The 26491-nt window shown below is 46.1% G+C and overlaps 2 protein-coding genes across 2 annotated transcripts in view; both read left to right on the plus strand.

The window, feature by feature from the left end:
* LOC128752751 (NACHT, LRR and PYD domains-containing protein 14-like) overlaps positions 1-7724 on the plus strand; it is a 66271-nt gene extending 58547 nt beyond the window's left edge. Inside the window, exon 20 of the mRNA XM_053854347.1 lies at positions 372-7724. The gene's annotated coding sequence lies outside the window, so the exon portion shown is untranslated. The remainder of the gene's footprint in view (positions 1-371) is intronic.
* A 367-nt stretch (positions 7725-8091) lies between these two features.
* Positions 8092-26426, plus strand: LOC128752753 (NACHT, LRR and PYD domains-containing protein 3-like). The gene is made up of 15 exons (XM_053854349.1): positions 8092-8341; positions 8416-8573; positions 9701-9776; positions 9865-9999; positions 12397-12507; positions 12664-12724; positions 12859-13045; positions 14323-16111; positions 16758-16934; positions 18839-19015; positions 19815-19991; positions 20668-20844; positions 20943-21116; positions 21454-21501; positions 21886-26426. The coding sequence occupies exons 2-14, from the start codon at positions 8555-8557 to the stop codon at positions 21482-21484; spliced, it is 3291 nt and encodes a 1096-aa protein (XP_053710324.1). The 5' UTR covers positions 8092-8341; positions 8416-8554; the 3' UTR covers positions 21485-21501; positions 21886-26426.
* The last annotated feature ends 65 nt before the right edge of the window (positions 26427-26491 follow it).

A 26491-nucleotide genomic window follows, 5' to 3' on the forward strand; every position in this document is an offset into this window, starting at 1 on the left:
TTGATCCCTGAGAACTGCTGGACTCTGTCAGCTTCTAGTGGAGCAGCTGTGATGTTGGTGGATCATGTGAGCCTTGAATCTGCTGCTGGAACTTGTCTTCATCAAGTCCAGGTCACTGGCCAGAACACTGCTCACCAACATGGTGTCCAGCAGAAGCTGGTTGTCCAGCAGCAGCTAGTGAGGAGCCTCCGTGCAGATCTAGAAGCAGCACTGTTGACTTTCCTCATCATCACATATGGAGTCATTCACTCTCTTCACTCTTTGACTCCAGAGTCACATGAGTTTGGAAGATCATCACCTTCTCACTGGAGAAGATCTCAGTGTTCTTCCACCATCCTCACCACACCTGTCTTCTTCTGTTTCTATGGCAGTGACTCTCACAAGAGACGGAGGGAAAGAAGAGGAGTCTGAGTTTGGACACAAGCTTCTTCCTGGAGTCTGAGCTGCTCTGATGCTGCTGGACAGAGAGTCTGTCACCATCAGAGAGAAATTATCATCAGGAGCTCACAAGTCTCTCCCAGAGCAGCGGTGGGGATGAACTTTGACCTTCTTCTCTGTCATTTGTCAAGACTGACTCTGAGTCTCAGCAGCCACTCCGTCATCACGGAGAGTTTCCAACTCTTCTGATCCAGCAGTTTGATGTGGACACTTTAGGAGCCTGTATTTCAGAGACATGAACTTCAAAAGTGAATCATTTTCCGCTGCGACACCGGAGATGAACTAGTCAGCAACACCTCCAACTGTCAGAGGCAGGCTGTGCTAGAGTGACCTTTGACCCTTCTGTGGAAGTGATCCAACATGACGTGCACTAAGAATGAATGTCTGAACGAACTCACGGTTAGTATTGTTGATTTTGACATGAAACTTCTCGTTGAAAGTCCCCAGTTTGTGGTCAGTGGAAGAGGAAGTGGACACGGCTTTGTAGTCCAGCAGACGTACGTGGAGAAAAGAGCTGAAGGTGCAGCAGTAGAGAAACAGTCCAACACAGAAGAACAAAGAGCATTTCAGATGAAGATCCAGGTCGCCGCTCGAATTCATCCCAAGGGTGTTTGGTTGTATCAGGTCCTGTCAGGACTCTGTCAAGTTCACCCACACCAGGCCATGGAAACCCATTCCACCAAGCTCTCTGCCTGCTGTACTCGGGCTCATCTGAAGGCCACATGAAGTTTGGAGCTGTGCAGAAAGTGGACGCCTCAACATCCACTGACCCCTCGACATGGCCGACCACTTGGTGGCTGAGTTGCTACTGTTCCCAAACTCTTCTATTTTCTTCTAATAAAGCAGGCGGCTGGATTTGTTGCACAGGTGGCATCCTATGACAGTTCCAGGCTGGAATTCACTGAGCTGCTGAGAGCGGCCCATTCTTGTTTGTCACAACAGTCTGCAGGCCAAGGTGCTTGGTGTTCTACACCTGTGGCCAGGCCAAGTGATCCGGACACCTGCTTCTGATCATTTGGATGGGTGAGCAGATACTTTTGCTCCGACAGTCGATGTGTTTGTCAGCCGGCAACAAGTGTATTTCTCAAAGCTCTGGCTTGCTCCCACTGCAGCCAGGCCCTTTGTCTGAGCACATCATGTCTGTGCATCACTCAGGGGCCTGGCTCAGCATCATGAGCTTTGAGCCAGCTCCTGCTGGCATTGCTCAACCATAGTCCTCACCACTTCCATGACATCATCGCAGGAGGAAGACATTCGATGGCATGGTGTCGAATAAAAGCAAGATAAACACATCACATCTACAGCAGCAGATCACCAATGATCTAATCAAGTTCGATGATGTATCTAGTGACGCAACACAACTGCATTGTAACACACACACACACACACACACACACACACACACACACACACACACACACACGTGTCCGGAGGGAATAAAACCTTCGAGTCTCTCGAGTGTCTCCTCATCGTATCTACGTATTGACGTTTCAAGCTGGTGAAATGGAGGGTTGTGTGCTGCTGTTCAGCAGTGTGATGTTTTAGCACTGGCCTGCAGGGGAGGTGGACTGAGAGAAGGAAGAAATGGCATCCATAACAAAGCAGGAATAAAGAAGAGAATGGAGTTTTCATTCAGGAAGAACATTGTTATGGTGAGGGTTCAGGGAGGAGGTGGAGCTTTTTGACCCCTGTAACCACATGGAAATGGAGTTGCTGTCCTGTGTTTGCACTGGAATATACTTCGACTACAATCAGAGCTTCTGTGTGGATGAGCTTCAGCCTGTGTTTGAGTTGGGTGTTGTGTTGAGGGGTGTCCCAGCTGGGGTCGAATTCCAGTGTCTGTATTTGGATGTTCAGCAATGTGTTTACTCACAGTACATGAGAATATTTGATATTTAATGGGATATTACAATTGCAGAATGGATTCAGTGAGCAAGCGACTGGTTTCTCCTGTTCGTAGTTTGAAGCCAAGTTTCCATGTAATAAGGCAAACACAGTTCCTGCCCAGGTGTGGCTGAGTTGTGGGAGGAAGGAGGAGTTGATGGTCATGTGATCTGATCCAGCGCCCCCTTGTGGAGAGGGAGGGAATTATGGGGAAGATGGTTCTGTTTATTTTTTTTTGTAGTATTTTATTTTCCAGTTTTCAATAATGCAAGACAGAACATACATATCCCACCAAATCCCCCATAACAAAACACAAACAAACAAAAAAAAAAACAAAAGGAAAGGGTGCACTCCATACACAAAAGAAAATCTATATATGATCCTTTCAGGCGTTCATACATTATATTACAGAGAGAACATTACAGTCCAGAGGTGTCTAGAGTCATCCGTGCGATGTAATATACATTAAAAATGGCTGCCAAATCCGTTTAAACTTTTCAGTTCTACCTGCTAAAGCATCGCGAATATTCTCCATGTAAAGGGTATTTGAAAATTCCATCAGCCATCTATCAGAGCGAGGTGGAACTTCTTTATTCCAGTACTGCAGAATAGTCTTTTTTGCCAGAAGCATGCGATATGAAACTGCCACTCTTTGATAATTAGTTAAATCTTCCATTTGTTGTGAGCTACCTCAAATGGCCGTTCCAGGGTTAGGAGATAAATCTCTACACAAAACCTCAGAGCAAATCTGAAATATTTCTTCCCAGTACTGAGTGAGTTTAGGGCAGAAAAATAACATATGACCTAAAGTTCCCTCAGACTGTTTGCATTTGATACATAACGGAGATGTGGAGCTTCACTCTAGAGTCATGAAGCCTGTGTACTACCTTATATTGGATCAACTGGTGCCTTGAGTTTACTGAACAAGAGTGGATGTTGCCTAGGCATTTAGACCAACATTCAGCTGTTATTTCTCTTCCTATTTCACCTTCCCATAAGGCCCTGTGGTGTTCAGGACTCGGTGTCATAGAAGAGTCACATACGTTTACAAACAAAGATGCCAGGTGCTTTGGAGAAGGTTTGGTTATTATAATCGATTCAAGTTCTTCCAGGGGGGAGTAGACTTCAAAATGTGAAATATTATTTTGAACAAAACTCCTGATTTGTAAGTATCGAAAAAAATCTGATGTATGAAGTGTATACTTTTGCTGTAATTGGGCAAATGATGCAAAAACATTATCGATATACAGATCATTAATGGTGACTAGTCCTTTTCTTTTCCACACCAAAAAACCAGCATCTAGTTTTGAGGGAGGGAATAAATGATGATGACAAATTGGGGCCAAACTAGAAGTTTCAGGCAGCCGAGAGTTGTTTTTAATTTGTTTCCATAGCTTTAAAGAGTTTTTAACAATAAAGCCGAGCTCTTTCTGGGCTTTGGTCTTCCCTCCTTTCATATGTAGCAAGGCTGGGAGGGAAGTATCTATTCCATTTTGCTCAATAGCAACCCAAGGTGGAGTGATGTCCTTGACATCACCAGGAAATGCATTATTCCAATAAATAAGAGCGTGAGCGTTTGCTGCCCAGTAGTAGTGTTGGAATACAGGAAGAGCCAGGCCGCCGAGTTTTTTACATTTACAAATATGTTTCTCACCTATTCCATGACTTTTGTAACCCCAAACAAAAGCCAATATAATCGAATCCAAAGTTTGGAAGAATGTTTTGGGAACGAAAATTGGCACATTTTGAACTACATAAAGGAACCGAGGCAATGTGACCATTTTTATAGCATTGACTCTGCCGATCATTGACATTGGGAGTGTTTGCCAGTATTCTATATTATTTCGCAGTTGGTTGACTACTTTTACACAGTTGAAATCATACAAACAATCTGACTGTTTACTCACAGTAATTCCCAGATATTTTATTTGGTCAGTTATCTGGACTGGTAGCACCATTGCCCAGAGGCATTAATTCACATTTCTGCCAGTTCACTGTGTATCCAGACATATTTCCAACTCTTTCAATGAGATCTAGCAGCGCTGGGATAGATTCTTCAATTTGTGCTAGAAACAATATAATGTCATCAGCGTACAAAGCTATGTGGTGATCCATTTTCCCCAGATGTATCGGGGTAATATACCGGCTGTGTCTAATACTAATTGCCAATGGTTCAATGCACAAAGCGAATAATAGAGGGCTCAATGGGCATCCCTGGCGAACTCCACGCTGAAGATTAAATGACATAGATGGGTCCCAGTTGGTTAGAATTGCTGCAGTCGGGGACAAATATAGCATCTCAACCCAAGAAGCAAAACTCTCGCCTGAGCCAAATTTTTTAATGGTTGACAGCATATACTTCCATTCAACTTGATCGAAAGCTTTGTGTGCATCAAGTGCAAGGATGGCAGACTTTGAATCTTTGCTCCATTTATGATTAACAATATTTAATAGTCTGCGTACATTAAAAAATGAAAATCTCCTGGGAATCAAACCTGTCTGGTCAAGGTGTATTATAGTGGATATGTGTTCATTTAACCTAGGAGCTAAAATCTTCCTAAATATTTTGAGATCACAATTTAAAAGCGAAATTGGTCGATATGATGAAGGATCAGTTTCAACTTTGTCTTTTTTTAGCAGCAAGGATATATTGGCATCATAGAAAGGACGTGGTAATCTTTTGTTTTTCATTGATTCTTGAAACATTCTGAGCAACAAGGGAGCCACCTCCTCCGCATATGCTTTCTAAAACTCAACACAATACCCATCCGGCCCACTTGACTTGCCATTTGGAAATTCTTTTATTGCGTTCAGGACCTCCTGTAATGATATTTCAGCAGTGAGTTTCTCCCGTGCCTCATCTTGTAATTGTGGAAGAGGAATTGAACTTATTTCTGTTTCAGTGACTATGTTTTGGGAGGTGTATAGATCTGAGTAGAATCTCTTCAAACAATCATTGATCTCCTGATGGTCAGTGATGATGGTGCCCTCAGGTGATGAAAGTTGAAGTATTGCTCTACTGGCTTGCCTTCCTCTCAACTGCCGAGCAAGTAAAGATGTGGGTTTGTCCCCCAATTCAAAGTGTTTATGTTTGATTTTTAAAAGCATCGTGTTCACCTGATCAGTAAGAATAGTGTTATATTCATGCCTTAGCTTGACAATAGTTTTGAGTGTTGCTGTAGATGGATTTTCTCTATATTGTATCTCAGCTTTTGTCATTTCTTAATCAATTTCAACTAACCTGGCTCTTCTTTGCTTTGTTTTCATGGCTTCATCAGATATCACAGTCCCTCCAATAACCACTTGAAAAGCTTCCCACAATGTTGAATCAGAAACATCCCCCTTGTCGTTCAGCTTAATAGAATCATTGATCTGCTTTGCACAGATGTCTAAAAACTCTTCATTCTTGAGTAGATTAGGGTTCAAACGAAAATAGAGGCCGTGCCACCACACACCTGGAGGCTGCTTCAAGGAAGTGAGAAAATATGTGGAACCAACAGGTCGGACCACATTCGGGCACAATCATGTGACTCCAAATGCATCACAGCCACGAGCGACAGAGACAGATACAGGACCAGCTTCCGTGCCAGCAGCTGTGTTATGTCCGTCTTCACCTGTGGACACTCCCACTGTCCAAACTAGGTCTGGCAGGGTTATCGTGAAGCCCAACAGGCTTGATCTGGGAAATAGAAATTAAAAATGTTGAGACTGTTTTGTGATATGTGTTTGAGTTAAAGAGTATAGTTTGAGCAGTTTAAAGTGACCTGCGTAGATTCTCTCTTGAAAAAAGGGGAGATGTGGTGACAGTGATCTGGACCAATGAGACGTGTCTGTTCAAGTCACGTGAGGTGAAGCGATGTTGTCAATAAAGCTTTTATCACGTAAGCTCACAGTGTCGATTGTCCGGAATATTAAAGAACACACTGGCCATCTGGCCAAAATTATGGACCCAGCGGTGGTGAAAGGCTGGCAGGACGAACTAGATGCTCAGGCCACCAGTTTGAGGAACATGGAGAGGATGACTCTGTCTATTTTTGAGATGTTGGACTCTCTTTCTGAGAAAGTCGCACGGCTTTACCCCCGCTCTGATCTGTCCGGTGCTCCGCTTGCTTCCTCTGCTCTTCCTCTGCTCTTCCTCTGTTGTCGGAGCAAACTATTTCTGTTCCCGTCCTGGCCCCAGAACCCAAGCTTTGACGACTCTCATGTCTTTCCGTGGCCTCCCGAACGCTCCAGCGTGGCTCCCAAGCCGCTGCTGCAGCCTCCCCACGGCTCCAGCGTGGCTGCGTCCCTGCGTTTCTCCCATGTCCCTTTCCCGGTGATTGCTCCTCCAGTTCCTGAGATTTGGACTCTTCTTGTTCCCCGTGGTAACTCCTGGTTCTCGTGGCTCTCCTTGTTTGGTCTCTCGTTCTGTGAGCTCGCTTGTTTTTGATTACTGTGTTAAACCCTGGTGCCTGAGTTTAGTGTTTTGTTTCTCCCAGTTTCCACGCGTTTCCGGTTCTCTTTTGGAGTGAATTCTCGGTTCATTGTACATTCAGCTTTTGCTTAGTTTCTCCTGGTTCGGTCACACTTTCTGTTGTGTTTTTGTTGTTTGTTTAATGATTAAATAAATATTTCTAACTCGCTCCTGCCTAACTGTAACCTTCACCACTCGCACTTGGGTCCAACTCCACGTCCTCAAGACGTGGCTTTCCCTCCTCGTTCCCTTGATTCCTGACACACAACACCGTCAAACAGAAAGTGTATAGCGTTGTTGTTTTTTGTCAAGCTTTGCTCCAACTGGGTTGTAATCTGATGAACAGAGCTGTAATATCCTCCCTTGAGCCTCAGTTTGGAAACATCAAAGAATCCTCAAACGATGACATATTTTCCAGCCCCACTGTCGGAAACACCATTGAAATCTGGATTCACTTCCACAAACCCTTTGATTTGGCCAGTCCTCCAAGCTTCTTACCTGGAACACTCTTCTTCAGGGATCAGTTGAGTTGGCAGAGTCTCATGTCGCTCTTTTGAGACGCTCTGCAGAGAGCATCATATTCTGACGACACACTTCTTCAAATGCCTCCAGACCCACAGTTTGGCTTCTAAATATGTTTCATCACATCCAAAGCCGCCAGATAAAACACAATTGATGAACTGTTGCATTTAAAGCCCTCGCAAAAAGGCTTGATTTTAGAAAAGGGTTAACATTATTTTTAATATCGACCCCCCCCCAACAAAAGACACATACAGAGTGACTTGGGAATTCGATTTGCACATCAAGATTTCAGACAACACCTGGCAAAATGTGTCTCAGCCACTCTAAAAATGAAAAATGAAAATAGAGTTTTAAAAAAAAAGGTGTTGGGTCAGTGACAAAGTCATGTTGTTCTATTTGACGGTGTGTTGTGAGTGTTGATCGTAGTCCTGGCCAGGAGATGGCGCTGTGGTATCCATCTTGTTTGTGTGTATTGAGCTGCGCATGTGCCAATAAAAGTGCGGGAGAAAGTCCCAGTCTCGCTCAGAAAACGATGATGGTGTCACGTATTTGTCTGGCAGGAAACAAGTGTAATACAGCGAACCACCACCCAGAAAAGGAATCTTTCATTTCATTTGGAGAGGTTGGACTCTGAGTTGTGACAGCAGAGCTCAGATCAGTCAGCTCCTGAAGACAAGCAGCCACCTGTGCAGCAAAGACCTGTGACTCCCCTGACACCTGCTTCACTGTCAGTATCTGCTGCTGCAGTCTCACCAGGCCGTGCCACCACACACCTGTAGGCTGCTTCAAGGAAGTGAGAAAATATGTGGAACCAACAGGTCGGACCACATTCGGGCACAATCATGTGACTCCAAATGAAAGCGCTGCATAGCGTGATTCAGTCAGCAGTGAAGCAGAGAATCGCCAGAGCTGATCTGCAGAGAGAGTCCTCGTCCTCCTCCTCCTGTCTGGAGCTCCTGAGGGATCCTGCTACTCTTCCCTGTGGACACACCTGCCGTAAGACCTGTGTGGAACCAATGAGTGAAGGTTCACATGACGTGACATGTAAGAGACGCGCTGAACCAGAGGGTCCGATTCCCGTCTGATCTGAAGGCTGTTTTTCACTCCAATATTTCCAGTCTCTCCAGCTCCGATCATCCAGGCGGTGGTGGAACACACACACACACACACACACGGGACTCACTGCTGTGGATCAACACACTGACATCGAACACAATCTGAGTTCACAACTTTGGACCGGAACAACTGAGCTCCGACATGGACCCGAGATTCACAGGTCAGTGACTTGGTTTGACTTGAGCCTCATGAGTCTGACGTCACCTTTGACATTCGAGGATCCGAGTAAAGACGCACTTGTTGACTGGAGTGTTTCTCTGAGGAAGATTGATCAGGAAACTGTGACGTGACCCAAATCAACAGCCGACGATGGCGCCATCTTGTGGCCAAATCTCTTTGTGTGGAAAAGTCCATTTGAGGTGGTCAGAAAACTGAGCATCCAAGTGGCTTCTCTCCCTTGGAAATGACTCGTGGGCCAGTGCAGTGGAACATTGTGAACTAAGGCAGCAAACATGAACATGCAGGGTTGAATGGCGCCATTGAATGGTGTCTTTTCCCTCCAATATTCCACTGCACTGGGCGACAAGTCATTTCCAGAGAAGCTCCTGCTCTATGACGGTGTCCTGATCTGACCTCCTCAAACGTGTGTCTCTCTAGATGTGAAAGAAAACAACCTGAGCACAGACATGTGGAAACAGAAGGAGAGTTAGAGGTGGTTCAATAGACAATATTGATTTGGCTTTGGTTCCTGAACACAATAGATATCAGACTTTTGCACCTCAGATTTGGTCCCACAGACGTCGTCTGTTGTGATCAACTGAGTCACTTGTTTCTTCAACATTCTGACACATGTTGAAGGTTGTTGCACTGGAAATCTGTTTTCCTTCACATCCTGAGCAGAAAACTCTGGAGGTGGAGACACAGTCTCCCACATCAAGTGTGAGACTCAAACATGTGAAGAGACTGGTGGAGATTGTGTGAGTCATGTGGTCTTGAAGCTGAAACTCTGATCAAGTGACAGATGGAACCGTGGTGAGGTCAGTAGAGACAGTTGGATCAGTGGATTCTGATGGAAAGGTTCGCTGCACTGGTCCATCATGAAGATCACAAGCTCCAGAAGCTTCATGAAAGTCTCCTGCTGAAGAGGAAGCTTTTGGGTTCAAAGTGCAAACCTCAGAAGTGAGGAGGGTTCTGGGGAGAGAGAGAGACACCTGGGCGTCTTTGCTCTGGTGCTGCCCCCGCGACCCGACCTCAGCGAAGCTGTGGAGAACAGAGGGATGGAGTCACTTCCACCAGGGAAGAAAAGATGGAAGAGAATCTCATGAGACCTGTTGTGTTTGTGTGAAGGTGACGCCTCTGCTGAGACTCGGGGCAGAGAGGAGGGAGACCCCCCCGCTAAAGGACCTGGGACCAAAGCTCAGAGGTGAGATAAGAACCTCCAAGACTGTCCTCCAGGTCAGAGCTCCAATCTCTCCTCCATCTTCATCCTCACTGCACCTTCTGTGTTGTAGATCTGCGCTGCAGCCAGAACCAGCTGGACCTGGACCTGCACCTGGACCTGGACCCAGCTGTGTGTCTCTGAAGAGTGATTGGTCCATGCCTAGATGGATTGACTTCAGAGGAGGAGCGGCGTCTTCAGGTCCAAGGTGAGAAGGTCCAAGTGTGAGACTCTCAGGTCCACACGGACACAGGGACTCATGAAAACAGAGGTGTGTCTCCTCTTGACCAGGAAAGTGACCACGTCCTCACCTGCACACATTTCAATCACTTCTGTCCACTATACAATGTAGTGACTCACCACACCAGCAGGAGGCGACACAGCCACAATTCTGACCCTCAATCGTTGGAGGGTTCACAGTTGTATAAGAGGGTAAAATGGACCTTGTTGTCACGGGTCACAGATGCTGATAAATTCCAGGTTGCATCACTATACATTTGAAGTCACAAAGTAAAAGCATTCTAGGAGTTGAGCAAGAATTACATTTCACATTGTTGAAGATTTTTCACCTGCAATTTAAAAATGAACGTCCTCAAATATATTTTGGAGTCAGGGGCAGAAGGAACCAGTGAAGCAGTGAAGCAGCAAACTTGGGTTTATACCACATCAGTATCAGCATAACATGGTCTCGTGGCTTGAAACTTGAACAGCCACACTTTGGTTTGTGTTGGTTTCAAGTTTGAAAGCTGTTGCACCAAGTGGATTGACATGAATCGTGGCTCCAAGATGGGAGATGTCAACTGAAACAAAGGACAGAGTTATCAAGCTCAGGCAATATGTCTTGAAAACAGAAGATGCTCCGCAAAACAAAGGAGGAACAAATGGGAGGAAACTGGAGTCGACGTCTGGGACTCAACGGTGAGAAATTGCCTCAAGGAAATTGGTGCCGTTCCAATAAGATTTACAAAGACAAGTGGCTGAAGAAAACATGAACATTTCCTTTGATTCAATCTTCAATATATCCACCAGTTTACATAGACATCAATTGAAAGGATGATGGTGCATCTGGCCACAGAGCAAAAACTGTGAAAACATCACTTGAAGAAAGACACAGAAGGTCAAGTGTCATGGCCTGCAAATAGTCACAGTCTGTGGTGGAAGTGAAAGAAAACAGTCCATGACAAGGCTCCAACCTGCGAAGCTGATCTGGCAACGACAAGGAAAAGAAACTTGGAGCCAGATGGATGAAGAGTCCTGCTTTTTTCACTCATTGAGTCCAGTGCCTCAGAGAGCGCCGGCTGTTACAAAAGCCAGAGGTGGAGCGACAAAGGACGAGTGGTGTCTTCAAGTGTTGGTTTTTCATCATTCCATTATTTTCTTGAGTGATTCCATAGTTTTTTCTCTCTGCTTGGTAAACGACCACTTTTTTCTTTATTTCTTTGAGAGTTTCTAAAAGACAGAATGTTGCCATTTGAAATGACTTTAGTTTTGAGTCATGTCTGTGATCTGTGACATCACATTTTTTTTATATCAAATAAAAACAATAGTCGGTACATGTCAGCCAATCACGAGTTGCAAAAAATACATTTGAGGACTTGTAGCTGTTAATTTTAAAATTGCAGGAAAAAAATACTCTACAATGCGAAATTAAATTCTTCAAGTGCTAAACTCCGAGAACACTTGTCTTTGTGACTTCAAATTTGGAGTTACGTATACTGAATACTCCGTGAAGCTGATCAAGTTTGCGGATGACACCACCATCATGGGGCTCATCTCAGATGGAGATGAGTCGGCTTACAGGAGGGAGGTGGAGCGGCTGGTGTCCTGGTGCAGCCACAACAACCTGGAGCTCAACGCTCAGAAGACAGTGGAGATGGTCATAGACTTCAGGAGAGTCACAGCTCCTCTGTCCCCTCTCATGTTGGCTGGTTCACCCATTCCTATTGTGGACTCCTTCTGCTTCCTGGGAACCACCATCACTGAGGACCAACCATCAGGTCCCTCATCAGGAAGGGCCAGCAGAGAATGTTCTTCCTGAGGCAGCTACGACTGCCGACGAAGTTGCTGGTGGAGTTCTACACGGCCATCATCCAGTCCATCCTCACCTCCTCTATCACTGTCTGGTACAACAGCGCCACCTCCAGGGACAAGAGCAGACTGCAGCGCATCGTACGTTCTGCTGAGAAGGTGATGGTTGCAGCCTGCCACCTCTTCAGGACCTGTATGTCTCCAGGACCCAGAGACGTGCAGGTGGGATCAGAGCCTTCGACCCTTCTCACCCTGGACATGGACTGTTTGTTCCTCTTCCCTCTGGCAGGAGGCTACGGTCCATCCAGACCAGAACCTCCCGTCACAGGAACAGCTTCTTCCCCTCGGCCGTCACACTGTTGAAGTCGTGATCAGCAACTGTTTTTTTTTACTTTTTAAACACTTTAATCCAAAGCACTTTCCTAGTTGGTGGAATCCCCACTGACCATGGCAATAAAGCTGATTCTGATTCACAGTTGTAGTCCAGAGTGGGACGGCTGCAGCAGTGTGAGGACACCTAGTGGTCAGCTGGTGAATAACAGGACGTGAGAGTTGATCAGAGTTGTGTTTCCATCAGGATCCATCAGGAACCAGAAGAGTCTGGACTCTGCTGTGACTCTCTGAAGAGTAATTTTTCCAAGGATCTCGTGATTGACTTCAAAGATGGACCTGAGTCTCCTGAGGAGAGGTGAGATGATGTTCCTCCAGGTTCATCTTTTTCTTATAATGGTCTGGTCTGAAGGTCTGGGAGGAACCTTCTAGTTCGATTGTCTCCACACTGATGTTCAGAACCTTCAACATGACGAGAGATTATTGCCTGACTGACTTCATCTCTTCTCCTCAGAGAGGACCATCAGAGCTCAGAGCTTCTCAGTGGTCAGCAACATCCGGACTCCACACGGCAGGTATGAACATGGAGAAGTGAAGGTTCTCATCTGAGAGGTTCCTTCTGTTGAGTCTCTTCAGCTGGATACAACATCAAACCTTCTGGAGATGATCCTCCATCATCTGACTTTCTTCTGTTCTGATTCTGTTCCAGCGACTGGAGCAGAAGTTCCTCAGCTATGTGAACAGAGTCTGGAGGCTTCTGGGTCCAGATGAGCCAGAGCCTCCAGAGACTGAGGAAGAGGAGCAATGGAGGAGCATCAGAGAAGAATTCCTGAAGATCACAGTTCACCTCCTGAGGAACATGGAGGAGGAGGATCTGGCCCAGCGTCTGTGGAGCAGTAAGAACATTCAAACACCTCCAACATGATGAAGATGAAGGACAGGTGTGCATCAGATCTATGGGTCCGTCTGAAGTAGAAGAACCAGCATCTGAAGCTGAAGATCTTCCTCCAGCTTCACCCTCTAGAATAACTTCTTTTCTTCTGAGGATCCACATTAGCTGCCACCAAAGTAGCAGCTCCTCTTCCAGGGGTCCTCAACAAACACACATCACACTACATGACACAACGTGACACGTGGAGCAACACATGACTGAAACCAAGTCAAGACAATGAAGCCAAGTCAGAGAAAAACAGAGGATTCATGTCATCACAGACTATAACTGGGGTGATGGATCCAGGTGATTCCACTGGTCCTTCCTCCTCAGCTGTCGCTGCAAAGGCTTCGCAGCTTCTGCAGCTGTGATTTTGAAAGAAAGCTTCCCTTGAGTGAATGGATGTTGACTCCACTCTCTCCTCGAAGACATTGGAAATGTGTCACATGACAAGTCAGATGACATTTGCGCATCAGCACCATCTGCTGGCTAATAATGGATAGTGCAGCTGTCAGGAGCTCACAAACCATTCATTGAAACAACTGCTGTTTCTTTTCATAACTTGAGAATTTGGGGGCGAATGTTTGATAGAAACCTAGCAGGGCCTTTTCTCAGCCGCTACACTGCCACCATTCTTTCTCTCCTCATGAGGTGTTTGAGAATATACCTGACCCTGACTGGAAGACGACTCCCCCCCAAAACATCCCCATCAGTCCTCACCATGATGGGGATGTGTTTGGGCCTGATGTGCCTCCACACATGTGACTGAAAGGTCTAAATGTGTTTCTGAGACAGCAAGTGTCTTCATCATTTCTCCACGAATCCAACTGCTAATGTCACCAAGTGTATTTCTCCAACTGTTCACATGAATGTGAGTCATCCTCAAGCCTTTTATGGCACCAGGCTTTTGACAGGTCACATCAACCTGGAGCTCAACTTTGGATTTGGGGGTCTCCACACTGCTCAGTCACTTCTCCTTGGCCTCACAGTCAAAGGCGGTCGGAGCTGATGATGCCATCATCTCCTCTTGCTTGTGCCTCCTTCATCGCAGGCAGTAGCTCAGCTCTCCTCTTCCTCACTCCCCAGAAACTCCTCATTGATGTGCACTGAGCTGTTCTTCAGATGAGTCATGCCAAATGGTCCTGAAATCCTTGACAGAGCCAAGAAATGCTGATTCTGCATGTGTCAGAGAGTCACTGGCATCTTGACTCCTCTGATCATGTGACTTCTCTCTTCATTCAGGAAGTGGCGCTGGAGTGTGTGCAGGGCGACTGAAGAGGAGCCTGCAGAAGAAGTTCCACAGTGTGTCTGAGGGGGTCGCTAGAGCAGGAAACTCTGCCCCTCTGAATCAGATCTACACAGAGCTCTACATCACTGAGGGGGGCACAGAGCAGGTCAACCAGGAGCACGAGGTCCGACAGATCGAAGCAGCAACCAGGCAGCAGACCAGACCAGGAACTACCATCAGACCAGAAGACCTCTTTAAAGCCTCACCTGACACAGACCCACCAATCAGGAGCCTGCTGACGAAGGGCGTGGCTGGCATTGGGAAGACCCTCCTGACACAGAAGCTGACTCTGGACTGGGCTGAAGACAAAGCCCACCACAACTTCCAGCTGGTGTTTCCTTTCACCTTCAGAGAGCTGAACCTGCTGAAAGAGAAGCAGTTGAGTTTGGTGGAACTTGTTCATCTCTTCTTTCCTGAAACCAAAGACTCAGGACTCAGCAGCTTTGAAGGAGTCCAGGTTCTGTTCATCTTGGACGGTCTGGACGAGTGTCGACTCCCTCTGGACTTCAACAGTCGGGTCCTGACAGCAGCTACAGAGTCCACCTCAGTAGACGTCCTGCTGACCAACCTCATCAGGGGGAAGCTGCTTCCCTCAGCTCAGCTCTGGATCACCACACGACCAGCAGCAGCCCATCAGATCCCTCCTGAGTGTGTGGACATGGTGACCGAGGTCAGAGGGTTCACTGACCTCCAGAAGGAGGAGTACTTCAGGAAGAGGTTCAGAGATGAGGAGCAGACCACCGTCATGTCTCACATCCGGAGCTCACGAAGCCTCTACATCATGTGTCACATCCCCATCTTCTGCTGGATCACTGCCACAGTTCTGGAGGACATGTTGAAGAGCAGAGAGACCAGAGAGCTGCCCAAGACCCTGACTGAGATGTACATCCACTTCCTGGTGGTTCAGGCCAAAGTCAAGCAGCTCAAGTACCATGGAGGAGCTGGGACCGACCCAGTTTGGGATCCTGAGAGCAGGAAGATGATGGTGTCTCTGGGAAAACTGGCTTTTGACCAGCTGCAGAGAGGAAACTTGATCTTCTATGAATCAGACCTCACAGAGTGTGGCATCGACATCACAGCTGCTGCACTTTACTCAGGAGTCTTCACACAGATCTTCAGAGAGGAGAGAGGACTGTACCAGGACAAGGTCTTCTGCTTCATCCACCTGAGTCTCCAGGAGTTTCTGGCTGCTCTTCATGTCCACCTGAAGTTCTTCAACTCTGGAGTCAACCTGCTCGACTCGCAGCAAACATCCAAACTGGCAAAAATCTTTGGACTTCACATCAAACAGTTCTACCAGACAGCAATAAATGAAGCTGCAGAAAGTCCAAATGGACATCTGGACCTGTTCCTGCGCTTCCTTTTGGGTCTTTCTCTGCAGACCAGCCAGAGGCTCCTTCCAGGTTTGTTGACACAGACAGGAAGTAGCTCCTGGACCCATCAGGACACAGCAGAGCTCATCAAGAAGAAGATAAGGCAGAGAGTGTCTCCAGAGAGAATCATCAATCTGTTCCACTGTCTGAGTGAAGTGAAGGACACTTCTCTAGTGGAGCAGGTCCAACAGCAGCTGAGATCAGGACGTCTCTCCTCTCGTAAACTGTCTCCTGCTCAGTGCTCCACCCTGGCCTTCATCTTACTGTCCTCAGAGGAAGATCTGGACGTGTTTGACCTGAGGAAATACTCTGCTTCAGAGGAGGCTCTTGAGAGGCTGCTGCCAGTGGTCCAGGCTTCAAAGATAGTTCTGTAAGTGGATCAAACACTGAAACATCTCTGATGATCTGAACTAGGGCTGTAGCCATGTACCGCTATTGTTGATCCTCGCGATATTAAAAAAAGAATTTTCAATGTCGTGTAAACGGCTCCATCACCGACTGAAGCGACACCAGAACCAGCAAGTGTTGAGCCTCCAAAGAGGGGAAGTGAGGCGCTGACTCCTGGCGCAGGGAAGAGGCTGAGACTCTGACAGTCCTCACTAGGAGACACTGTGTTCCTCTCCAAAACAATGCTGAGCTCATGGAGCTTGGAAAGGGGGGAAATCCAAGCTTGGCCTTCAGCAGCCTGAAGATTTTGGACAGCAGAGAGAGTGAGTTGTATGAGCAGGGAAAGGAAGTGTTCCAGTCAGGTCTTCATTTGGAAACCTCAGTGATGACAGCAGTGGAGTGGAGAGGCTGTTCTTTCCTTTGGCACCTGGAGAGGAAACACACAGCATCAAGTTACAGATGGATTTCACTGACTGCAGAATCGTTCTTCACATTTTGATCCATGTCGTGATCATATCGTTAGCGTGACGTGTTTTGCCCGCGATAATCGTCAAGCACAAATCTGATCTGGTTACAGCCCTCATGTGAACTGGACATGAACGTTTGATTTCCTTCTTCATTTTATTCAGACTGAGCTACTGTGGACTGTCAGAGAGAAGTGGTTCCCTTCTGTCCTCAGTCCTCAGCTCTCCGTCCTCTAGTCTGACACAACTGGACCTGAGTGTCAATGAAGACCTGAAGGATGCAGGAGTGGAGCTGCTGTCTGCTGGACTGAAGAGTCCACACTGTCACCTGGAGACTCTCAGGTCAGAACACATCATCTGTCCAGCTTCAGAGCTGAAATGTGAAAGTCAAAGGTGGAGACTGTAGTTTCAGAGAGTCACAGTTTGCTCTTCAATGAAGCAGCTGATTCTCAGTGGCATCAGTCTTCAGCAGGTTCCTCCTGTAGTCATGTGTTTGAGCTTCTAAAGAGGAACCAAGAAATGCTCCAACCTTCTCTTCCTCCAGATGGACCTTTCCATCTGCAGGACACAATAGAAATGATGTTTGAGTTGAAGACTGGAGACACAGCTTTTGCAGAGGAAGTAGACAACCATGACCTTCATCTGCTGAAGTGACATCTTGAGCTACTTTCTTCTCTGTAACTGAATATTGAAAAACATTTCCTGTTCCACTTCATCTTGAGGATCCAAATCAGACCAACATCACATGAACACATTCACTTGCTCATGTTCCAAACATCAGCATGAACCAATGAGTCAGTAGTTGCTCTGAAAGTCTGCTCTTCTGAAGAAACCTCTGCTGCACTGTGTTAGAGAGGGAGGTGAAGATGAAGTCTCCTCTTGAACAACAACACTTGAGTCGCTCGTTCATCACCACTGTGTTGTTGACTTGGTGTTTGATCAAGTTGATCCTGATGGAGACACACTGTGAGCACTATTATGAGGTGCAAGTGATTCTTCTGACCATGTCAGCATTGTATCCATCATGTCCAACTCCAAGCTGGATAAACCTGAAGGCTTATTGAAGGCTTACTGTCCTGACATGCATTCATGCTTGATGCATATCAGCTGATGTGTGTTTGAGCAGCGAGGAGGGTGTGGCCTCAGGCCATCAACACCTTAGATCAAGGGCTGCAGAAGGATGAGGCAGATGCTTCTCCTCAGGAAAAATGGGCCAAAAAAGAGACTTGACTGACTCGGAAAAGTCAACCATAGTTGAGAGTCTTTCAGAGGGATGCAGCGCTCTTGAAATCTCTGAGATACTGGGGCGCTGTTGAGTTGTCCAATGCGGCAGCAACACGTTGTGTTCAGGTGGGAAAAGAACGAGAGACGTCAGTTCTTCTGGTCCAAAGATGATCTTGTTTATTAGCCAGACACACGCATCTTTCTCATGCTGTGACCGCAGCTTACTGGAGCAGGTGACAACCGAAAAGGTGATTTTGAACTGAGCATGACACAGTAGCGCCACCCAGTGGTACTTTCATGTACAGCACCAGAACACTTCTCACACCCAGAAACTGGGAACACGTTGTTTCGCTTGACGGGCGCCTTCACAGAACCATCAAACCTTCTGTTGCAAATAGTCAGCAGGGTCGCAAGACACCTGTCCAGAAGCGAAGAGGCAGTGATGGATACATGAGGCGTCATAAAGCGTCTCAACACAAGGACACAGTGTGTTGAAACTGTGTGAGTGAACACTGACACCTGCTGGACACTAACAATCCCTGCAGGCCGGTATACAATAATATCCTTGTCATGTCTTTGCATTCATATTGCATTATTCCATATCTTTAACTTATGTGAAAACGATTGTGGATGCTTGGTTTTTAGACGTTTTTATTCAAAAAAATCCTTTTTTTCCCCCCAACGTTTGAAACATTTCTAAATGAGGTCTGTTGCGTTTCTTGCAAAAACAAATGTGAATAGTGAACTAAGTAACTGAGAGTCACCTTGAAATTAGTTTGAATGATCATGGAACAAGACAAGTGGAAAACACTGTGGCCTCACAACAGTCGCAGTGTTTCAGACATGTTTGATCAAGTTGATCCTGACTGATATAAAAGTGCTTCAAATATTCCAACAATAACGTGATGATGATCTTCTGAATGGAAAGAGTTCAGTGGCTCCTCACATCAAGTCTTTCAAGTCTTGTCACAATAGAGGATTGAAAAAGTCTCACTTGTTGATGACACTCGTCTCTTTCACAGACTGAGCCACTGTGGACTGTCAGAGAGAAGTGGTTCCCTTCTGTCCTCAGTCCTCAGCTCTCCGTCCTCTAGTCTGACACAACTGGACCTGAGTGACAACTGGGGCCTGAAGGATGCAGGAGTGGAGCTGCTGTCTGCTGGACTGAAGAGTCCACACTGTCACCTGGAGACTCTCAGGTCAGACATGTTGATCAGTATTTAGTGATCTGGAAACACGTTTAGAGACACTTTAGTGATTCTTCTGATGTTACAGCTCCATTTCTAGATTTCACTTCATCTTTGGCTCAGAAATTCACTTCCTCTTTTTCTTCTTCTTCTTCTGATTTTTCCAAAGAAATGATCCACTTTTCTGAAGTCTTTCTGAAACTACATGGACTGTTTAGTGGCTATTTCTTGTCCATCATAGTGACTGATGTTTGTCATGTTGCTGAGAAAACACTTGGTTTTCTCTTCTTGTCCAGGTGTTTTCTGCTTCACTACAGTTTGACTTTGTTTCTCTCAAGTCTCCATTTCTGCTTCACACATTCCTCCAGTGGATTTATGGTTTGATCTTGAAGATATTGAGGACAATGTTCATCTGCTCCAATAGAATCATCATCTCTGCAGCTCATGTTCATGATATTGGAGCAGAATCACACTGTTTTTCATCAGAGCTCTTTTCTCTGTTGGGTCCACTGAGTTTGACTTTGAGATGTTTTGTCATCATCATCTCCATGTTTCTTTCTTCTTGTTGCTCTTTTGACCAATAATAGGATTCAACAACACTGTGGCCTCACAACAGTCGCAGTGTTTCAGACATGTTTGATCAAGTTGATCCTGACTGATATAAAAGTGCTTCAAATATTCCAACCATAATGTGATGATGATCTTCTGAATGGAAAGAGTTCAGTGGCTCCTCACATCAAGTCTTTCAAGTCTTGTCACAATAGAGGATTGAAAAAGTCTCACTTGTTGATGACACTCGTCTCTTTCACAGCCTGAGCTGCTGTGGACTGTCAGAGAGAAGTGGTTCCCTTCTGTCCTCAGTCCTCAGCTCTCCGTCCTCTAGTCTGACACAACTGGACCTGAGTGTCAATGAAGACCTGAAGGATGCAGGAGTGGAGCTGCTGTCTGCTGGACTGAAGAGTCCACACTGTCACCTGGAGACTCTCAGGTCAGGACACATCATCTGTCCAGCTTCAGAGCTGAAATGTGAAAGTCAGAGGTGGAGACTGCAGCTTCAGAGAGTCACAGTTTGCTCTTCAATGAAGCAGCTGATTCTCAGTGGCATCAGTCTTCAGCAGGTTCCTCCTGTAGTCATGTGTTTGAGCTTCTAAAGAGGAACCAAGAAATGCTCCAACCTTCTCCTCCTCCAGATGGACCTTTCCATCTGCAGGACACAATAGAAATGATGTTTGAGTTGAAGACTGGAGACACAGCTTTTGCAGAGGAAGTAGACAACCATGACCTTCAGACCAACATCACATGAACACATTCACTTGCTCATGTTCCAAACATCAGCATGAACCAATGAGTCAGTAGTTGCTCTGAAAGTCTGCTCTTCTGACGAAACCTCTGCTGCACTGTGTTAGAGAGGGAGGTGAAGATGAAGTCTCCTCTTGAACAACAACACTTGAGTCGCTCGTTCATCACCACTGTGTTGTTGACTTGGTGTTTGATCAAGTTGATCCTGACTGATATAAAAGTGCTTCAAATATTCCAACCATAATGTGATGATGATCTTCTGAATGGAAAGAGTTCAGTGGCTCCTCACATCAAGTCTTTCAAGTCTTGTCACAATAGAGGATTGAAAACGTCTCACTTGTTGATGACACTCGTCTCTTTCACAGACTGAGCTACTGTGGACTGTCAGAGAGAAGTGGTTCCCTTCTGTCCTCAGTCCTCAGCTCTCCGTCCTCTAGTCTGACACAACTGCACCTGAGTATCAACAGGGACCTGAAGGATGCAGGAGTGGAGCTGCTGTCTGCTGGACTGAAGAGTCCACACTGTCACCTGGAGACTCTCAGGTCAGAACACATCATCTCCTCTCTTCAGTTCTGCTCCACCACTGGACGGTTCTTCTGCTCTCATGGTTTTCTAAAACACTGTTTCTCCTTCATTACAGTCTGAGAGGGTGTAAGATCTCAGAGAGAGGCTGTGCTTCTCTGGCCTCAGCTCTGACCTCTAACCCCTCCCACCTGAGAGAGCTGGACCTGAGCTCCAACCATCCAGGAGGACCAGGACTGGAGCTGCTGTCTGCTGGACTGAGGAGTCCTGACTGGAGGCTGGAGACTCTCAGGTATGGACAGAGCAGCAGAACTGACTGACTGAGCTCCAAAGAGCTTCAGACTGAACATGTGATCCAGGAGCAGACAGAGAGGATGTGGGTGTGTGAGGCTGCTCAGACTCTTCATCTGAACTGAGCACATGAATCCAAACACATGACATGTTCTCCTGCTGGACACCAGTGGAAGCACCAAGGAGACAGTAGAGACTGAGCAGATGTTTAGAGATCCATCTTTGTTGTCATCAACAGTCATGAAAGAGCCGTCCACTTAGCAGCAGGGGATAATAGTCCTGAAACATCTGAAGTCACATGGAGCTGCTCTCATCCTTCTCTCTCTTTCTTCCTCCAGGATGGACAACTGTGGACCACGGTGGTTATAGATCTGACCTGAAGAAGTGTGAGTGTTTGATTGATCCATGAGAACTGCTGGACTCTGTCAGCTTCTAGTGGAGCAGCTGTGATGTTGGTGACATCATATGAGCCTTGAATCTGCTGCTGGAACTTGTCTTCATCAAGTCCAGGTCACTGGCCAGAACACTGCTCACCAACATGGTGTCCAGCAGAAGCTGGTTGTCCAGCAGCAGCTAGTGAGGAGCCTCCGTGCAGATCTAGAAGCAGCACTGTTGACTTTCCTCATCATCACATATGGAGTCATTCACTCTCTTCAGTCTCTGACTCCAGAGTCACATGAGTTTGGAAGATCATCACCTTCTCACTGGAGAAGATCTCAGTGTTCTTCCACCATCCTCACCACACCTGTCTTCTTCTGTTTCTATGGCAGTGACTCTCACAAGAGACGGAGGGAAAGAAGAGGAGTCTGAGTTTGGACACAAGCTTCTTCCTGGAGTCTGTGCTGCTCTGATGCTGCTGGACAGAGAGTCTGTCACCGTCAGAGAGAAATTATCATCAGGAGCTCACAAGTCTCTCCCAGAGCAGCAGTGGGGATGAACTTTGACCTTCTTCTCTGTCATTTGTCAAGACTGACTCAGAGTCTCAGCAGCCACTCCGTCATCCTGGAGAGATCAGAACATTTTCATGAGTTGATTCCTGATACACCAGTGTGATGTGGACACTTCAGGAGGCTGAACTTCAGGAAGTGAAATATATTGTTGCCTCCTCCTCCTCCTCACCTCTGATCATACAGGTGCTCAGCATTCAGTTGAAGAGCAGTTTCAGAAAACAGACCTGGGGTTCCGACCATCCAGATACTGACTCCTGTCTGACCATGACACAAAGTGAGACTGGTTCAGCTTCATGGTGGAGGAAACCTCCGCAGGAGAAGCTGCTGTGTGGCTGCTGTGCACTGTGTTGGGATTCAAACGTTTGAGGCAAAGTGATTTGAAAATGAATGTGTCACTGTAAATACGGAAAAGATGGTTCTGTTGATATAATACACAAGTTGAATGCAGTTCTTTGGTTTATGAAATGAATGAGTTCCAGTGAAAATAAGTGATATGATGTTGAAAACCGAATGAGGACAGCTCCTCCCACTAAGCCTTTGTTTTTACCCGCTGCTTCCTGTTCCTGGTTGTTTTCTTCTCCTTGACAGTCAATTGGCAGCTGCACCTAATGCCATGGGTTGAACCCCAACTCTTGAGGAGAAGCTGGAGGTTGATGCAGCGGCAGATTTCCCTCCATCGTGGTATGATCTTGTCTCTCTCTGCAAACACCCGAGTAAAATCCCTGCCACTTTCCCCTGCACTGTGGAGGACATTAGTCTGGCTGTGGGGGGGAAGTGGGGCACGGCAGCATTAGATGGGCTCCTCGCACGAATAGTGTCCTGGTTATCTTTCTGGATCGGAGTCAAATAGTTTGGACAGAATCCAAAGTGTGGCTCACATCTCTCTCTCTCTTTGTCTGTGCTGTCTGCTCTGTCGAGCAGTTTCAGCTTAACACCAGCTGCTCTGCTTCACAAGGCTGCCTTTAAGTCAGGGACAACATCAACATCTTCCTGCATCACCTGCTCTCCTGTACATCTAGACTCTCTGCACCTGCTTAGAACAGAGAGAGACCAGGGCCAAATAGTGTTCTGTGGGGTTCGACTAACTGTGTGTCGCTCTCTGTAATGGCATGGTAGACGTGGGCTGGATCACCGAGACACTGGCTCCTGGTCCATCTTGAACCGGACTTCATGGTTTCTCGCGCTCACATCCACAAACCATGGATTTAAGCCTGCGTCTACTGAGCCTCGGAACTAGGGAGTGTCATCATGACGTTCTGTCTCTCCCTCATGTACCGCTTTGTTAGATGGACATACTGTACTGTCAGGGCCTCTCTTTCCACATGTGGCGTCTCTGGCTGGGCATTGTGTTCTTTGGCATGAGCAGGGGACTTTCCACGCTAGTCTGGTGTCTCTCAGCCCCACCACTATGCCATCTGTTATCAGCTCCTGGTGGAGCACTTCTCTGCCAGGGCATATAATGCAACAGTCTCACTGGGCTGCTGCACCCTCTGCTTGAATCTGGCCCTCTCACGTATCACATTCTTCCTGGGCACAAACTGGGTTTCAAATGTGGCTTTGACTGAGGTGAGCTACTGTCTCTGCGCGTCGGTTTAATCCTGACCAGGCAGGACGTCGTCTGCTTCTTCCCCCATGCAGTAGATCAGAGCGTTCCCCTGGTTAGCTTCTGTGCTAAGATGGAGGTCGCTGGCCAGTCAGAATCTCTGGAACCTGCTTATCCACCGTTCCCAATCCTGAGGCCTTGAGAAGTCCGGCGCTTCAGGAGGTTGGATGGAGAATGTAGCACTGGGAGGAGCGTTAGCATTAGCCACTAGCTGTGGAGGTTGCAGCCGCGTCGTCTCCTCTCTCGCTGGCGTCTTGAAACTCTCAGCTCTCATAGTTGCTTTTCTTTTCCCGCTACCCAGCTTCTGACACCATGTTGTGTGTCGCGTGGTTAGAAGCAGTGGGTTTTAAGTGGTGCGAGTCATTTATTCTTCTTCCCTGGCACATCCCATAGTGTCACACCAAACATGCACCCGAGGCCCACTTCAATATACAAGCTAACACCACACCCTTGGCTTGGATTGTTCTGTCTGGAGCTGCATGTTGAATAAAGGTTGTGAACTTTGTAGAAGCGGATCCGTTCTGTATTTGGATCCACCGCTGAGCTCCACCTCACACCGTCGTTGTCCATGTCTTCTTTTTCTAGGCGACAAAAACATGCTGTACTGTTTTTCACCTTCTTCTATCCACTTGGCCCTGGATCTTCTGTCGGCCCCTTTAGCTCTTGAGACATGAATCTCATCAAGTTAGTTTTGTATCCACGTCAGCTCTTGTTTATCCCCATCAGAGGGCGCCATTTTCACTGGACTGGTGTTCATTTCTGTGGTTGGATCAAGCTCATGTGATCTCAATGAATCTTCAGCCGTCACGTCTGCAACTGTTTTCTCCATGCCGTCAGCACATTCAATAGAGACTGGAACAAGGGTGGGTTCAAATGTTGTGTGATGATATGCGAGTAACGACCCTTGATTTCCACCGCTCTTCAAAGCAGTGCATATACGTCCCCTACTTGTTGCGGTCTGACGACGTTGCTGTAACAGTAGAGATGGTAAAATCCTGCTTTTTTTTACTTGATATTTTTTTATTGTTGATGCACATATAGAATACAGTTACAGCATTATTCATTTCACTTCAGTACATCATAGAAAACTTAATTGTATACATGTAATAATATGGGGGAAAAAAAGAAAAGGAAAATGAAAGGAAATGCAAAATTCAAAACCATATGGAAGAGAAAAAAAAAATAAAATAAAATCAAATGCTGTCTGTGAGGGACACTTATATTATTTCACAATACAATACTTGTTTGTTTTTTGTCATTCAACCATTTTTCCCAGCTCCGGTCAAATAGTTCTTTGATTTTCAACTTAAATGTGAGTTTCTCCATCATTGACAAATGTTGAACAATGTCAGTCCATTGGCCCACGTCCGGTGCAACAGGTTGGAGCCATTTTCTTGCAATAGCTTTCTTTCCAGCCACCAAAACAGTCTTGACCATGTATGAGTCTGATTTGTGAACAGTTCCTTCAAGATATCCAAGGTCCAATACACTTCCAGAAAAGGGTGTCTTGTATCCCAGCACTTTGCATATTATCCCGTGAATATTCGGCTGGATTTCGGGACAACTCCAAAAGATATGTGTATGGTCGGGATGAATTTGCTCACATTTTCTCCAACATGTCTGGTTTTCTTTACATTGTTTACTTTTAATCTGGGGCGTAATAAAGTATCGTATTTGATTTTTCCATGAAAATTCTCTCCATTCATGGGATTGAGTGGTTGTTTTCAGATTTTTCCACATTTTGTTCCACATTTCATGAGTTATTTCTTCACCTAATTCTTTAGACCATTTATCTTTAACATATATTGTGGTTTCATTTTTAAATCCCATTAAATGTAAGTATAATATTGATATTGCTTTGGTAATAATATCGTCATATGATTTCATCATTAATTTAATTATAGGGCGACTTTCTTCTGTATTTGTCTTCATTTTTTTATCATAATAATCTCTTATTTGTAGATATCTAAAGAAATCCTATTTATCTCATTGAAATGTATTCTTTACATTTTGCAATGTTTTTATGGCCCCATCCTCAGTCATTTGATGAAATGCAGTAACCCCTTTAGACGTCCATTGTTTGAATGTATTATCCAGTTGATTTGGCTCAAAGTCCTTATCGAATGCGATCCATTTCAGGAGGCCCAGTTCTTTTCCTATTTTTTGTTTCTTCATTATTGATGCCCATGTGTCCAATGTGAACATAATTATCAAGTTTTCATCCAAATCATTGTGAATCTGAATTGGTTCCTTTTCCCCAAGTCGTGTTTGTATGGGAACTGTCACGGCTCCGCTTCCAGGCTCCGAGTCCTGGTTTTGCGTTTCTCCCTCTGTTCCTTTGGCACACGGCTGGAGCCGATTAACCCCTGACGAACTGTCTTCAAAAACACCTGGGCTCCAGCAACGTGTGCCAGATCGTTGTCTTTGTTTCCTGCCAGTTCGCCTCGTCCCTGTGTGTTTCCTCTGGTTCCTGTGAGTTTGGACTCCTCTCGTTCCCCTGTGGTAACTCCTGGTCCTCGTGTCTCTCCCTGTGTTCGGCTTTTTGTTCTGTTCTGCCAGCTAGCTCATTTAACTCCTGGTTCTCTCTGTTCTCGGTCTCTCGTTCTGTGAGCTCGCTTATTTTGGATTTGTCTGTGTTTAACTGTGATTCCTGAGTTAGTGTTTTTGGTTTCTTGCTGTTTGCTGTGTGTTTCTTGGTTTCTTTTGTAGTTTATTCTCGGTTTCATTTGTGATTTAAGTTCATTTAACTCCCGGTTCGGTGACGCTTTCTGTTTTCTTGTTTGTTTAATTATTAAATATTATTTAATTCCCTCCTGCCTCCTG

The sequence above is a fragment of the Synchiropus splendidus genome, chromosome 1 (assembly GCF_027744825.2).
Source record: "Synchiropus splendidus isolate RoL2022-P1 chromosome 1, RoL_Sspl_1.0, whole genome shotgun sequence".
NCBI lineage: Eukaryota > Metazoa > Chordata > Actinopteri > Syngnathiformes > Callionymidae > Synchiropus > Synchiropus splendidus.